Here is a 13,466-nt window from a genome sequence, read left to right as displayed (position 1 = left end):
CTGGCGTGCCTCTAATCTTTTGGGGCTATATAGTTGACAATTTATTATTGTTGTGTGTATTACATGGTCAAATTCATTCGTTGACAAAGCATGTGTTTATGTAATTAAAAGTATCAGCAGCCAATTTGTTTTAGTCCACCTCCTGCTGCTGGTTAAATAATATTTTACAGCAGAGGTTTTAAGTCAGAAACAACATATAAAAAATGGTTAACAGCTTTAATTGCATATTTTTGTGAATAATATTTTGAGTATCATCATTATCATTTTAATGACTTTGTATGAACTGGTTGGCACTGGCTTGATCAAGTTGGTGCCGCTGCAAATTGGTAAGGGTTGTTGTGGACTTGGTTGTGAATGATACATGATGGTCATCCACGATTGCATTAAAATATTCGTTGTACCAATCAATTATATTTGAGAATCACTCTTCGGTTTGGTACTTGTCCAATTTATATTTAATATTAAGGACAATTCCTTTATTTTAATTTTTCTTTATTCTCCTTTGTTAAAGCTTATCTTTTACAACGTTGCCATGATAAATTTCAGGGGCTACGCGTATGTGATTTGCAATTATTTGGTCCCAGTTCAGTGCTCACTTTGCTATTGTGAAAAATAAATAAATAAAAGAAATAGCCTGGAACCACATCATCTAATATGAACAACGCCAGAAGAATACGTGCTGTGCTAGTCTAAAAGTTAATAATTAATACTATGAAATTAATTAATTGATTAATCAATTAATTATAGTAACGATGACTTTATGATAAAAGCTACCACGAGTTAATTTATTTAGGATATTCCGTTTACTGTCTTTAATAAGCATAAATCTTGGGTTACGTATCATCACTGATGTTGGTTGAAATTTTATTTAGTGTAGAAAAGTCGTCCTTGGCTTTTGACATTTTATGATAGTTTCAACAACTATTTCCATTTCGATGTACCAAAAAAGATGGGGGAAAATCACATATACCTTAAATACGGAACTTAAAAAGAAGAAAGAACTAACAGTTTTATAAGATTAAGATATCTGAAACTTATCATACAAAGAAAACGATTTTGATAATTATATACAGATTTGGAGCATAAACGCTTGGATTATGGTTCACTAACTCAATTGCGAAGCCGCCAAAAGTGGATGACCTCAAATGGATTAAATGAATGTTGACTAGTACAAATAACTTTGATAAGCACGCAATTAACATGATTCAAACATCCCAATCCTACGGTTACTTAATTGGATAAGATCTCCCTTTCGCTATCACAAATTTTCTCTTCTAATTGGCAAGTTTATTTTTTGCCCTCTGTTTAGGGTCTCTTCAATTTCACTTTTACACTTTCTTGGCCCCATTTATATTGTACAATGCCAATATGGACACTATTTTATTAGGCGTGGGAATTTGGAAACATGGTTGGTGGCTTTCTGTGGGCAATGCCTTTCAACAGCTAAGGGATATATATTTGTATTGGACAGGCTTTTATGTTAGCTGTGTCACGGTGACACACCGTGTATTTTGTTTCCTTCCATTTATGTTACCCATAATTTAAGTAAAACTTAAATCAAACTTTTTCTCTCCACGCCCAAAACATGAAGCTTTCTTCCACTATGGTTCAAGCGAACCTGCCTGCATGATACATAAGAAAACATAGTAAACCAAACAGTTTTCTTTGGTATCATGAAAATTCTAGACATTTGTGTCCCACATGGATTCAGAAAAAGAAATCTCAATTCTCCATGTCTAAACCTTTAAAAATCATTTGCAACTTTAGTCATATCTTGAAATAGTTTTCGTGGTTTTGGTGCACAACATGAGCATGATCAACTCTAACACATAAGATACTGTAAGAAGTAATAAATACATGATGCACGTGAAAGTGGAGTAATTGAGTGAGAGCGGAACCAAAGAAACTTTAATTAGAGTTAGTTGTAACAAACATGCATGATTGGGAAGAGGCCAAGCCGGCCAAGGTATAGAAAATTGATTTTTTGGTCTCTCCAATAACCCAACTAAATCACAACATTGTAGCTTACCTATACACTAATTAACGAACCATCATATGAAAATTATCATTTTACTCGTAAAGAAAGAAAAACACTGGTTCATAGCCCAACAACTTTTAGATATATAATGCTTTCTTGCATTGACAATTCACTAAAAACCCTGTTGCTACTGTCTTCAAGCATTTTCAAATTTTCCTTAAAGCGTGCATAACTTTTTTTATAAGTCTCCTATATTGATTAAAAATTTGATGATTAATAATGTTTTATAAAAAAAAATATCTTAAAATGCATCATCTAACATAAAAGTACAAGTATTTTTATGTTCTTTTAAGAAAACATTCTTTTTATTGATTTTTGTTGAAAATCAATCTTGGCTTGGAGCAACGGCAAAACAAACAAGCACTAAATATGATAATAGTGACTATTAAGTCTTTTAGGCTGTATGGATTTCAATGGTTCCACATCAACTAGATCACCGTATGTAAAACGGTGTGCTACTTGAAAGTCAGGTGCAGATTTAAAGGAATTGACCATAAGTTTTATGAACTGCAAGTGGTGATCTACTGTCATAATCACAGAAGAAAAAGACCAAAAAGATCAACTATGTATAAGAAAATTATTTGTGAGATCACATAGAGGAACCTCATAAAATTTAAGATGTTGTATGACAAATGACTTTTTAGTAAGTACATGTTTATACTCAGCAAGTTTCACTTGGAAAAACAACCAAACTTTCCACCATCTATAGCCAAGATGAGAAATGATTAAGCTCAGTTTAGATAAGTTTTTTAATAAATTAAGTATAAAAAATTAAATAATATGAATTAAATTCTTTTTATAAGTTAAAATTAACTTGTATTTTTTTATTTTTAAAAATTAATCTCATTTAAATCTCTTAAAATTTAGAAAGATAAATTATTTTTAATTTATAAAAAAATATTTTTTAATTATTTTTTTCTCTCAAAAGAACTTATTCATAAACTTACTCGATCTGAACTTTTGTAAAAGAGTTTTAAGAAAAATCATGAGTTGATGTTGATTATAGAACTTCCACTTATAACAATCTGGAAAAGAAACCATAATTTTGGACCACGTTAATGTATCATTTTCAGTTGTACATAGAAGTGAATGGGATTTTCATATTATTAGCCTTCAAAAGTCTTAAACAGTAATTTCTCTGTCTCACGTTAATTATAACTTGGAATATTTTTATTTATTTTAAAATATTTATCATTTTAAAATATTTAAAAATATTTATTATTTTTTCTCAATAATACCCTTGTGTAATAAGGAAGGTCTTTATCACCTAACAATTAAAATAATTTTAAAACTAGTTGTCATCTAACTACTATAATAATGTTAACACTTTAAATATAAGTATTTTAATAAAATTAATTTTTTATTATAACAACTAGTCAAACTATTTTTTAAAAATATGTATATTAGTATTAAGTGACAATTAAATAGTTTTCAATTGTCTTGAAATAATTCAACCCGGAGTTAGATCATTTCAGACAACACTCATTTGAACCCAAGAACAGAAGTGCGAAGCATTGTCCATCTCATGCCATCCAAATGAAGGATTAAAAAAAAGAAGTACCCAAAGACAACCATTTACTTTTCTAATCAATGCACGTAATTGAACTATAAAACTATATCTCATAAAAGGATTTTAAGATTTATCTAATTAATTATGAATTTACGTTTATTTTAACTTTACTAACCGTAACTTGTGTGTAAATGTGATTTTAAACATGGCTTCAAAGTCCTATAAAAGCAATTTACCATTTATACTCTAAAAGCATTACCTATTTACTTAGCCATAACTGGAAACAAATCTAGAGTAGTAATTAATTATTAATAATTAAATCTAAAAGGCTGACCCAGCTATTACATATTGAATTGGTCCAGTTTAGAATCATAAAATATCGATGGGTTCACGATTTTACCCCATTTGGTGTTTTGAGCCACGCTTTTGTTTTTATTATTATTAATTTATAATGAATACGATGTTATTGTTAATTTATTATTTGGTTTTTATGAAAATTCTCAAGTCATTTTCGTGAACCAAATCCTCATTTAAGTTTCTTCCGGTTATAAGCATGGCCTTTATTTTATAAAACAATCACTTTAATTCTTTTTTATGCAAAATAAAAATATTATAAATCGTTTTTGTAATTAATAGTAATGATTAAAGTAAAATTTTTGTAAATTTAAATATTAAAATAATTTTTTTGTTCTTATCTCTCTCAAGCTCGATCACATCATCTTTTGTCTCAACCTCTGTTGAGCGGAGAAGCCAATGCAAGTATTGTCTATTTCTCAAGAAAAAGCATAGGATGAAAAGTTTGTCTTTGTTGACAACCTTCAACATGCATGTGTGCCTCTATCAATCACAATAATATTGAGAGTTTTTCTTTAATTGAGCTAATAATGCCTTTAATGGTTTAAATTAAAGACTAGTCTAATTTTCAAAACATTGGCACCCCTCTTACTCTCCTCTTTGTGCAAATTTAATAACCCCAAAATATTTGTTTTGTCCCATAAAAATATTTAAGAAATCACAACAAATAAATCTAAAATATTAACATGTTTGACTTGTTTAAAATTCGTCATGAACTTTCTAGGAAGTTTTTTTTTTTTTTAATGATTAGTTATACTAAAACTTCTCTCTTCCCTACAAGAGGTGACAATGACATGTTGCTATACATCAATTATTGGCATTAAAGATAGCATAAAATACATACAACTATAAATTTTTCGTATTAGTGCCAATTAAATTAATAAAATAATGGTTTATTATAATTCTAGTCCAAGTTTTGTTTATTTATTTTTTTTCTCAATCAGAAACTAAAGAACACATACTAGGATTTAAATCTAACAATCCTTGAGAACAATTTTCTGAATGGAAGTAGCACCCATTTTTGACCAACCGATTAGCACCAAAGTTTCCTTCACCAAGAGTATGCTGAAAACTTTGATTCCAATCTGATTCACAAATAACATATCTGTATCTTGAATTCCAAGATAAATGAAGTCCATGTAGAATAGTTAATGATTCTACGTATAAATTAAAATTCCAAGTTTTGTTTAATTTATTTATTCTTTGTTTGAGATTAAAAAAAAAACAAATTGGCTTAATGAAATAACTTCTACTTCAATGTATCCTATAATAAAATTAAAAAAATCAAAGGCATTTCGTTTTATATATAAAAAATTACGAGTTAATCAATATTAATTGTGATAATTTTATTTAAATATCTAGGACAATGAATTTCAACTAGAATTGAAGATATATAACTATGCACTTAATATTAAGTTAATAAAGCTAAAAATAACACGAGGCACACACAATTGACATGGGTTTTTATGTCTGATCACATTGGACAATTTTTCCTTACTTCTTCTAGGTATCTTATTTGCCCTCCTTAAATATATAGTATAAATAAAGTTAATAATGATATTATTTTGACGATTTGACTTAAATTTTATTATTGTTTTAAATAACCGACTTAATTTTTTTATTTTTTTATTCAACTTATTTTTGTCAATTATTCAAATGATTTAATCACATAAATAAAACCGTAGGTGAAATTGATCATGGCACATGAAACTGCAAGAAAAAAATAAATAGTTGAGGCAAGCTACATCCCACAAAAATTATGCGTGTAAGCCCTACAAGATTGAGCATAAACCTTACGCCTACAAAATAAGCCTAAAATTTGGCCGTGGACTACTCGGCTCCAGGGCTGCTAAACACTTGATTCACTTTATTTTATTTTATTATATTACATTATTTTCATTTTTTTTTATCATTTCCACCTTTTAAAAAAATATATATAATGACTAAAATACTAAATATCAATAATGAAAATAAAATAATTTTAAAAGATTATAAAACAATGTTAAATATTTAAAATGAACTGTTAGTCACTTAACGTGACAAATCATTATTTTATTATTTAATTTTAATATATTTTAATAATAAAAATTAATATAATTAATAATTGCTAATTTAAATTACTAAAATTTTAAATTTTGAAAATTATTTTTTTTCAAGTTGTATAATTTAAAAACTTTTTCTCATTATAATTAGATTTTTTAATAATAAAAATTATTTTAATTTAATTTATGATCTCCTACCTTTGATGCCATTTTATAATTTTTTACTATTTAAATAAAACATATTATATTGACAACATGGATTTCACCAATACAATGTAAAAAAATAAAAATATCAAAGTAGAAAAAGTAATATTTTATCTAGTTAATGTTTTTTTATATTTTTGTTAGTATACATTTTTTTTATATTAAACGAAGCAAAAAGTTCAAAAAAGTACAAAAGTCTAAGCAAACACTTTAAGTCAAGAAACTTTTAAAGAATTCAGTATTAGAAGGGGATCAAAGAAAGGGAGAGTCCTAGTAAAACAAGATATACCATCCTTCGACTCATGTTTAGCCAACCAATCACCACAATAGTTGGCCTCACTCAAAATATGATTTAGCATAACAAACTTAAATCTCCTAAGAATGTTCCTAATTTTATCAATGATAAAAAATAACAGATGAGCACTACTTTGAACATTAGTTACTAACGAAATAGCATCCTTAGAATCACATTTAACCCAGATTACATTGATATTCCTAGAGACAACATTCTCAAGACCCCAATAAATTTTCCAAAGTTCTGCAGCAATGGGGGAACAAGGAGGGAGCACCTTATAAAACCTAGCTAGAAAGGTGCCCTTATGATCACGCAGCAAACCCCATAGCTAGAACTGCTAGCAGAAAAAAGAGAAGCTTCATCAGTGTTTTAGCTTGAGTTGATCCCTTGGAGGAGGAATCCACTTAACAAGGCTTCTAGGTTCCAAACCATCAGCACTATGATTCTGGTTGCCCCTGTCACAAAGAACCATACAGTCAAAATTATTAATTATTTTGTTCAACAAAGCATCATAGGATAAAGGAGAATTTTGAAAAACCACACAGTTCCTATTACACCAAAGATTCCAACTAATTATACCAAACAATTTACTCCAGGATAGAAATAAGGTAAACTGGCTATTGGACAGATTAAACTTCAGCTATTTATGAAGACCAAGACTATAAAAAGAAGACCATTGGTCAGGAGGAATAAACCAGTTCTAGATTTGGGAGGCACAATTACAATCTCTGAGAACATGAACAATTGTCTCAGGAGCTTCATAACACCTAGTACACAAAGGGGAACAGGACATTTTGTGACTATATCTTTCCTCATTAGTCAAAAGCTTACCATGAGAAACTTTTCAAAGGAAAATATTAATTTTTGGGAGACCCTCCCAATCCCAAACAAGTTTAAAAATATGATTATCAGCTTGCCCACTTAAGTATTGACCAACAAGAAAAGAATAGACTGATTTGACTGAAAAAATACCATTATTAGACAATCTCCAAAAAAATTGATCCTCATCTTGATTCATCAAAGGGAGAACAAGGCTAGCAATAAAATTACATATAGAAGGAGGAAGGACCTGGTGAATCCTATTCCAATCCCATCTACCTTGAAGAACAAAAGAAGCTACAGGTTCATTCAAAACTTCTCTACCAAAAGGATGCATAGCATATTGAGACAGATTTTGGTAATTTGAAAGCCAAAAATCCTTCCAGAAATTAGCAATCATCCCATTCCCTAAGGACCAACCCAATCCTTGACAGAAGGAACCCCAAACAGCAGTCATAGATTTCCAAAGGGGGGAGGTTTTATTATTAATATTAATCACAGGACTTTGCTTAAGGAAAACTTGTACTTCTTACACATGACCTGGGACCATAATTCAGAAGAACAAGAAATAAGCCTCCACCATAGCTTTATGATAAAGGCTTGATTAACCAAAGCAATCCTTCAGAAACCCAAGCCACCCTCACTTTTGGGTCTACAAATTTTATCCCAACCTATTAAATGACATTTCTTACCTTCCAAGGATCCCTAAATAAAATTCTTACAAAGAGTATCAATTTCTTTACAAACAGATTTAGGAAAAAGGACAGTTTGCATAAAATAATTATCGATGCTCATAATACAAGACTGAGCAAGGGTAACTCTACCAGCTAGGGATAACGAATTCATTTTCCAAACAGAAAGTTTTTTCCCTAATGTTATCAATTATGAAAGCAAAATCATGTCTTAATAATTTTAAATTACTAATTGGGATTCCAAGGTATTTACCAAATTGAGAGCAATATTTAAAGTCAAGCTTTGTACTTAATTCCATAGACAGACCAATATCACAATTTTTAGAAAAATACACAAGATTTATCTTTATTGATAGACAACCCAGAAGCATAACAGAATTCATTCAAAACCTCAGAAATAACCCCAGCATTCGAATTATTAGCTTTAGCAATCAAAATAATATCATTAGCAAAAAACAAATGAGATATCCTACCTATTACTAACAGAAAAAGGAATCTAGCAACCACTATTAATTTTATCCTGAATAAGATGAGTAAATCTCTCAAGACACATGACAAATAAATAAGGGGAAATGGGATCCCCTTGCCTTATACCCCTGCCAAGTTTAAAAGATTCAGTCCTATAACCATTCCAGTTTAAAGATATAGATACAGAGGACATACAATATCTAATAATATCACACAACTTCTAACTGAAACCTATGTTCTTAAGTGTATCTGCAATAAATTGCCACCTAAGCCTATCATAAGCCTTTTCTAAGTCAATCTTAATAACCATGAACCTACTACTAGCCTTCAGGGTATTAATAGAATGCAACAACTCTTGCAAGATAATAGTGTTGTCAATGCCTTGCCTCCCAGGAATAAAACTGGTTTGCCTGGCAGAAATGATATGAGGCAAAGTACCTCTAATTCTATTGGCTAAGAGTTTGGTTATAATTTTATAACTAACATTGCATAAAAAGATGGGTTTAAATTGTTTAAGAGAATCAGGATTATTAATTTTAGATATAAGGTTAATTGCTGTATCATTAACAGAGGCAATATTACTAGGGTTATCAAATATATCAGATACAAATTTACAAATAAAAAGGGCCAAAACCTCCCACTGATTTTTAAAAAATAGAGCATGTAAACCATCAGGGTCAGGGGCTTTCATATTGCCTATACTAAACAGAGCAACTTTAATTTCATTTAAAGACAGATCAACATTTAAAACTAAGTTATCTTCTGCCCTAAGAATAGGAAACCTAGAAACAATATAAAGAGAACACCTATAAGGATTATGATCAGTAAATAAATTCCTAAAATATCTAACAGCTAGGTCCTGAAGCTTGAGAGGATCAAATTTCAAATAATTATCCTTATTTCTAAGGGTACTAATCTGATTAGCAAACCTACGATTGATAACAGCTCTATGAAAAAATCTATTATTCCTGTCTCCCAGCCTAAGCCAATTAGATTTATACTGATGTGCCCAGAAAACTTCCTCATAGTTCATAATTTCTTGATATTCTTTCCACAAAGAAAGCATCAGATTATTAAGGAAAGGGTTATCTTGAAAGGATAGCTTACAGTGTATTCCCTGAATCCTATTTAACAATCTCCTTTCCTATTAAAAATGTTGCCAAACACATTATGATTCTAATCCGATATATTCCTAGTAAAGTTAGCAATATTGTCAACCCAAGACCGGGAATTAATTCTGGAATTTCTTACTTGGATATTAAAATCCATATGGAACAGCCAAGGAGTCAAGAACTTAAAAGGTTTAGGCTTAGGAACCCAACTATCCTTATTTTTAATTCTCAACCATAAAGCTACATGATCAAATTTAGGTATAGGAAGGTGAATGAGGAAACTATTTTGAAAAAGCATCCTCCAAGAGTCATTAACTACAACTTTATCTATCATTTCCTTAATATTACTTCTTTGCCAAGTAAAGGGACTTCCTTTAAATCCCAAATCCTGGAGGCCGCAAAAGTTAAGGCAATCAGCAAACTGTCTCATGAGATTCAGGTTAGCAGGTCTGCCTCCAAACTTCTCATTTTCAAAGAGAATGGAATTAAAATTCCCTGCAAGGCACCAAGGACAATTTATAGTAGATCTACATTCAGAAAACAATTCCCAGCACTTAGCCCTCAAACCCTCTTGAGGACTGACATAAACAACAGAGAGAACCCAATCACTCTGACCATTTTGAATTTTCGAGTGAATAAAATAATTGTTCTTATCTAATCTGTCAACTTTAATTTTCCTAGAATTTCAGTAGCACCATATGCCCCCAGAGAACTATCTAGGTTAAATTTCTTAATGATAGAATCAGCTTTAATAGAATTGACTTGCATTTCAAACAAGGCCATAAACTCAAGACTATGAATATTAATGAGATCATTAATAAGTCTAGAAAAGGTTTTCCCCCCTGCACCCTTACGATTCCAAAATAAGCAATTCATAAAGAATTAATAAGAAGATTTTGATACATCATCAGGATGTTGGACAACTCTTAACACACTACTTTCAATACCTATAGGATTAGCCTTTTTATTGTCATCATTACTAGAATTATCTAATTCCATTAACAGGGGAGGATCTGGAGGTTTATCAGGAGGGATATGAGCTAAATGGTCCCTACCCCTCCATAGAGAATCAGAATTTAGGCCAATAATATCCTGAATACTATACCTTAGATTCTTATTATCCTGAAGGCCTTTTGCAAAAGTAGACATAAGTCTTGAAGCTGCCATATTATCTTGACTAGAACCATTATTGCAAAATTCATGGGAATTGCTAGTAGTGGTGGTCATACCAGAACAGCCACCACCTTCTTCTTCTGGGGCAGATTTGGCCCAACTAGAGATAATCTTACCTCTAGGTCCTTTCTTAGCTTGATCCCCCAATTTAATGTGATTAACAGACTTACCTATTCGCTTATTTGCAGCTAAATCCTTAGAGGTGAGAGCTTTACTTGGGTAACCTTCAGATATCTTTTTCTGACTAACTCCTAGAACCAGAGATTGATCCTCTACATTGGTATCTAAAACATTGTATCGAGATCCTAAGATTAAGTCTTTAGATTTTCCATATTTAACAATAGGTTCAATAGAGGAAGAGGAATTGAGTTTTTTCCTAAATTGTTTCTTAGCTAACATCCAGGGACCAAACTGGCTCTCCTGATTCTCATCTCCATTTACATGGTTATTTAAATCCATATCCTTACTCAGTCTTGACTTACCCTCAATGTTATCCTCACATTTGTGTAAGTTATTAGTATTTGTCCTCTCATTTCCTAAATCAGGATGATTGTTCCTAGTCATATCTACACATTGTTCTTGTCTATGCCCATACTTACCATAGGAAAAGCAAATTAGATGCAAACTCTCATATTTTATCTTAAATTCCTGACCTAGGACCCTAAAAGCAGGAACCAATTTCTTCTTAAGGTCTATCTCAATACAAATTCTAGCAAATTTCCATCTAGACAGTAAAGAGGTATAGGGGTCTATTTTAAGCATGGACCCCAGGTAAGCACCAACCTGCCACAAAAATTTGTTGTTATATAATTCCAATGGCAGGTCAAGAATTCTGACCCATGCTGCAATTTTCCTAAGGAAATAATCTTTGGTCCTAAAGAGAAGTCGCCACCTCTGCACCAAAAGATAGTGGTCAAGAATCAACTAGGGGCCATCAAACAAAGTAAATTTGTAATCATCTAAGTTCTCAAATTTAACTAGGAAAAACTCATTGCTAAAATCTAAAATTTTTAACAACCCATTTTCCCCCCAAATATTATTTAGTCTTTGACTAAGAAAATTATAGCTAACAGATTTACCTAGGAGCTTAACTATCATAGTAAATTTCCATGGATTACACCACCCCTCGTAATCTTCTAAAGGGATCTTGATATCGGGGACAAAGATTTTGAGGCATAGAAGAAGATTCATTATGTTCATCTGACTTAGGAACATTCAAATCATCCAATATCAATTTTACAATATCATCATCATTTAAAACAAGATCAATATCACGAGACCTTAGCACCTTGTCCTTATAAGAAGAATATTCAGAAAGGTTAGGATTATAAACAGAAAATACCTGATCAGTCGTCAAAGCCTCAAGGCCAGGACCTTCTTGCATATAACCCTCTAATGGATCTGAAAACACATTTAAAGCAGTCTTCACCTTCTTCGAGTTTCGGCCATCTAGATCTACCCCATCACTGGATCATTTTTCCACCTCGTCGCACTCCATCCTTCAAAAGCCACTGGAGCGGTGGCAAGAAATCAGCATCGAAAGATCGCAAAAAGTCCTTCTCCACAAAGGACTCAGGCTTAGAGAACGATAAAAGCATAGAGGCCCTAGGGCAAGAACCCTAGCAGTGCCTCTCCACACTTTGTTGAAACGAAAGAAAGAGTCTTGGAGTCCAAAAACACTCTAGCAGTGCATAAAGTTTTTTCGTTAGTATACATTTTGAATGAGCATACTAGGTGTCTTAATAATTGTTATGTTTTGAAACATTGTTATATGGCTATGGTTCTCTAAATTTCAATTTCAATATTTGATATAAGTGCTATTAGGCTAATTTTGAAATTTTAATCTCACCATTATTAAAAAAAAAATAAAAATCCTGAAAGTATAAGTATTTTAATAAGGTTTAGAAATTAAGTGTGGATCAAAAAATATTTACAAAATTGATATTTCTTTCTTTTTACATTGTCTGAGTATCATTAAATTTATTTTTTAAAATAATAATTAAAGATATAAAATATGATTATTTTTAAATTTAAAAAATTATAATTATTAATAATAAAAATTCAATTAAACAAGATTAAATAAATTATCAAAATATAAATTTAAATTAATATTAAGTTGAAAAATGTGAATACCAATTTTTGCATCTCTAGGATGGCTTCTAATTTTTTTTAATTTATAAAAATAAAATAAAATTTTGAAAAAAAAGAGAGACCGAATCATGGAAATAGAAGCCTTGTACCGTGCAGGCTTACACTAAAATTTCAAAACTTACTTCATACACAAGAAAGGAAAACTCAAAATTTTGGCATTTTGTAAAAAATCTTAAACCGTTAAATAGAAGGAGGTATAAAAACTCAAGTAAGAAATATAAAAAGGAAAAACTTTTTCTTTGGAATTTTTTTTTTGAAGAGGAGGTAACAAGCTTTCAGAAAGGGAGAGGACACGGCAACCAATTTTTTTGAGAGAGGGAGAACAAAATTTTTAAAAAAGACAACAAATGTCTTTGAGAGATATCAAAAAAAGAGAAAAATAAATACAAAGCGAAAGAGTATATAGCTAGAGGAAAGAACAAAAGAGTAGAAGAAAAAGAAGAAATTAAATACCAAAAGAAGAGAAAAAAAATTACACCATTTCAAATATTTCATCATCCTCCTTTACCGTTCAAATCTAGAGTTTGTACACTGCATCACAGTTTTTTTTTTCTTTTCTCACTCACAAACTCAAGTGTTAGACTATATTTTGAGTTTTTACACGTGAG

At 30.7% G+C, this 13,466-nt stretch overlaps 1 protein-coding gene across 1 annotated transcript; it reads right to left on the bottom strand.

Annotated features, from left to right (window-relative positions):
• Positions 1 to 8,642: 8,642 nt before the first annotated feature.
• Positions 8,643 to 12,305, bottom strand: LOC113850972. Its single transcript, XM_027481477.1, has 6 exons — positions 12,191 to 12,305; positions 12,050 to 12,108; positions 11,831 to 12,001; positions 10,482 to 11,601; positions 9,674 to 10,029; positions 8,643 to 9,566 (listed from the first exon to the last, which is right to left on the bottom strand). Exons 1-6 carry the CDS (start codon positions 12,303 to 12,305, stop codon positions 8,643 to 8,645), a joined length of 2,745 nt encoding a protein of 914 aa, XP_027337278.1.
• Between the last annotated feature and the right edge of the window lie 1,161 nt (positions 12,306 to 13,466).

The sequence above is a fragment of the Abrus precatorius genome, unplaced genomic scaffold (assembly GCF_003935025.1).
Source record: "Abrus precatorius isolate BTA unplaced genomic scaffold, Abrus_2018 Scaffold9, whole genome shotgun sequence".
Lineage (NCBI taxonomy): Eukaryota > Viridiplantae > Streptophyta > Magnoliopsida > Fabales > Fabaceae > Abrus > Abrus precatorius.
The sequence above is the reverse complement of the archived record's forward strand: the minus strand, read 5'-3'. Positions and strand labels throughout refer to the sequence as shown.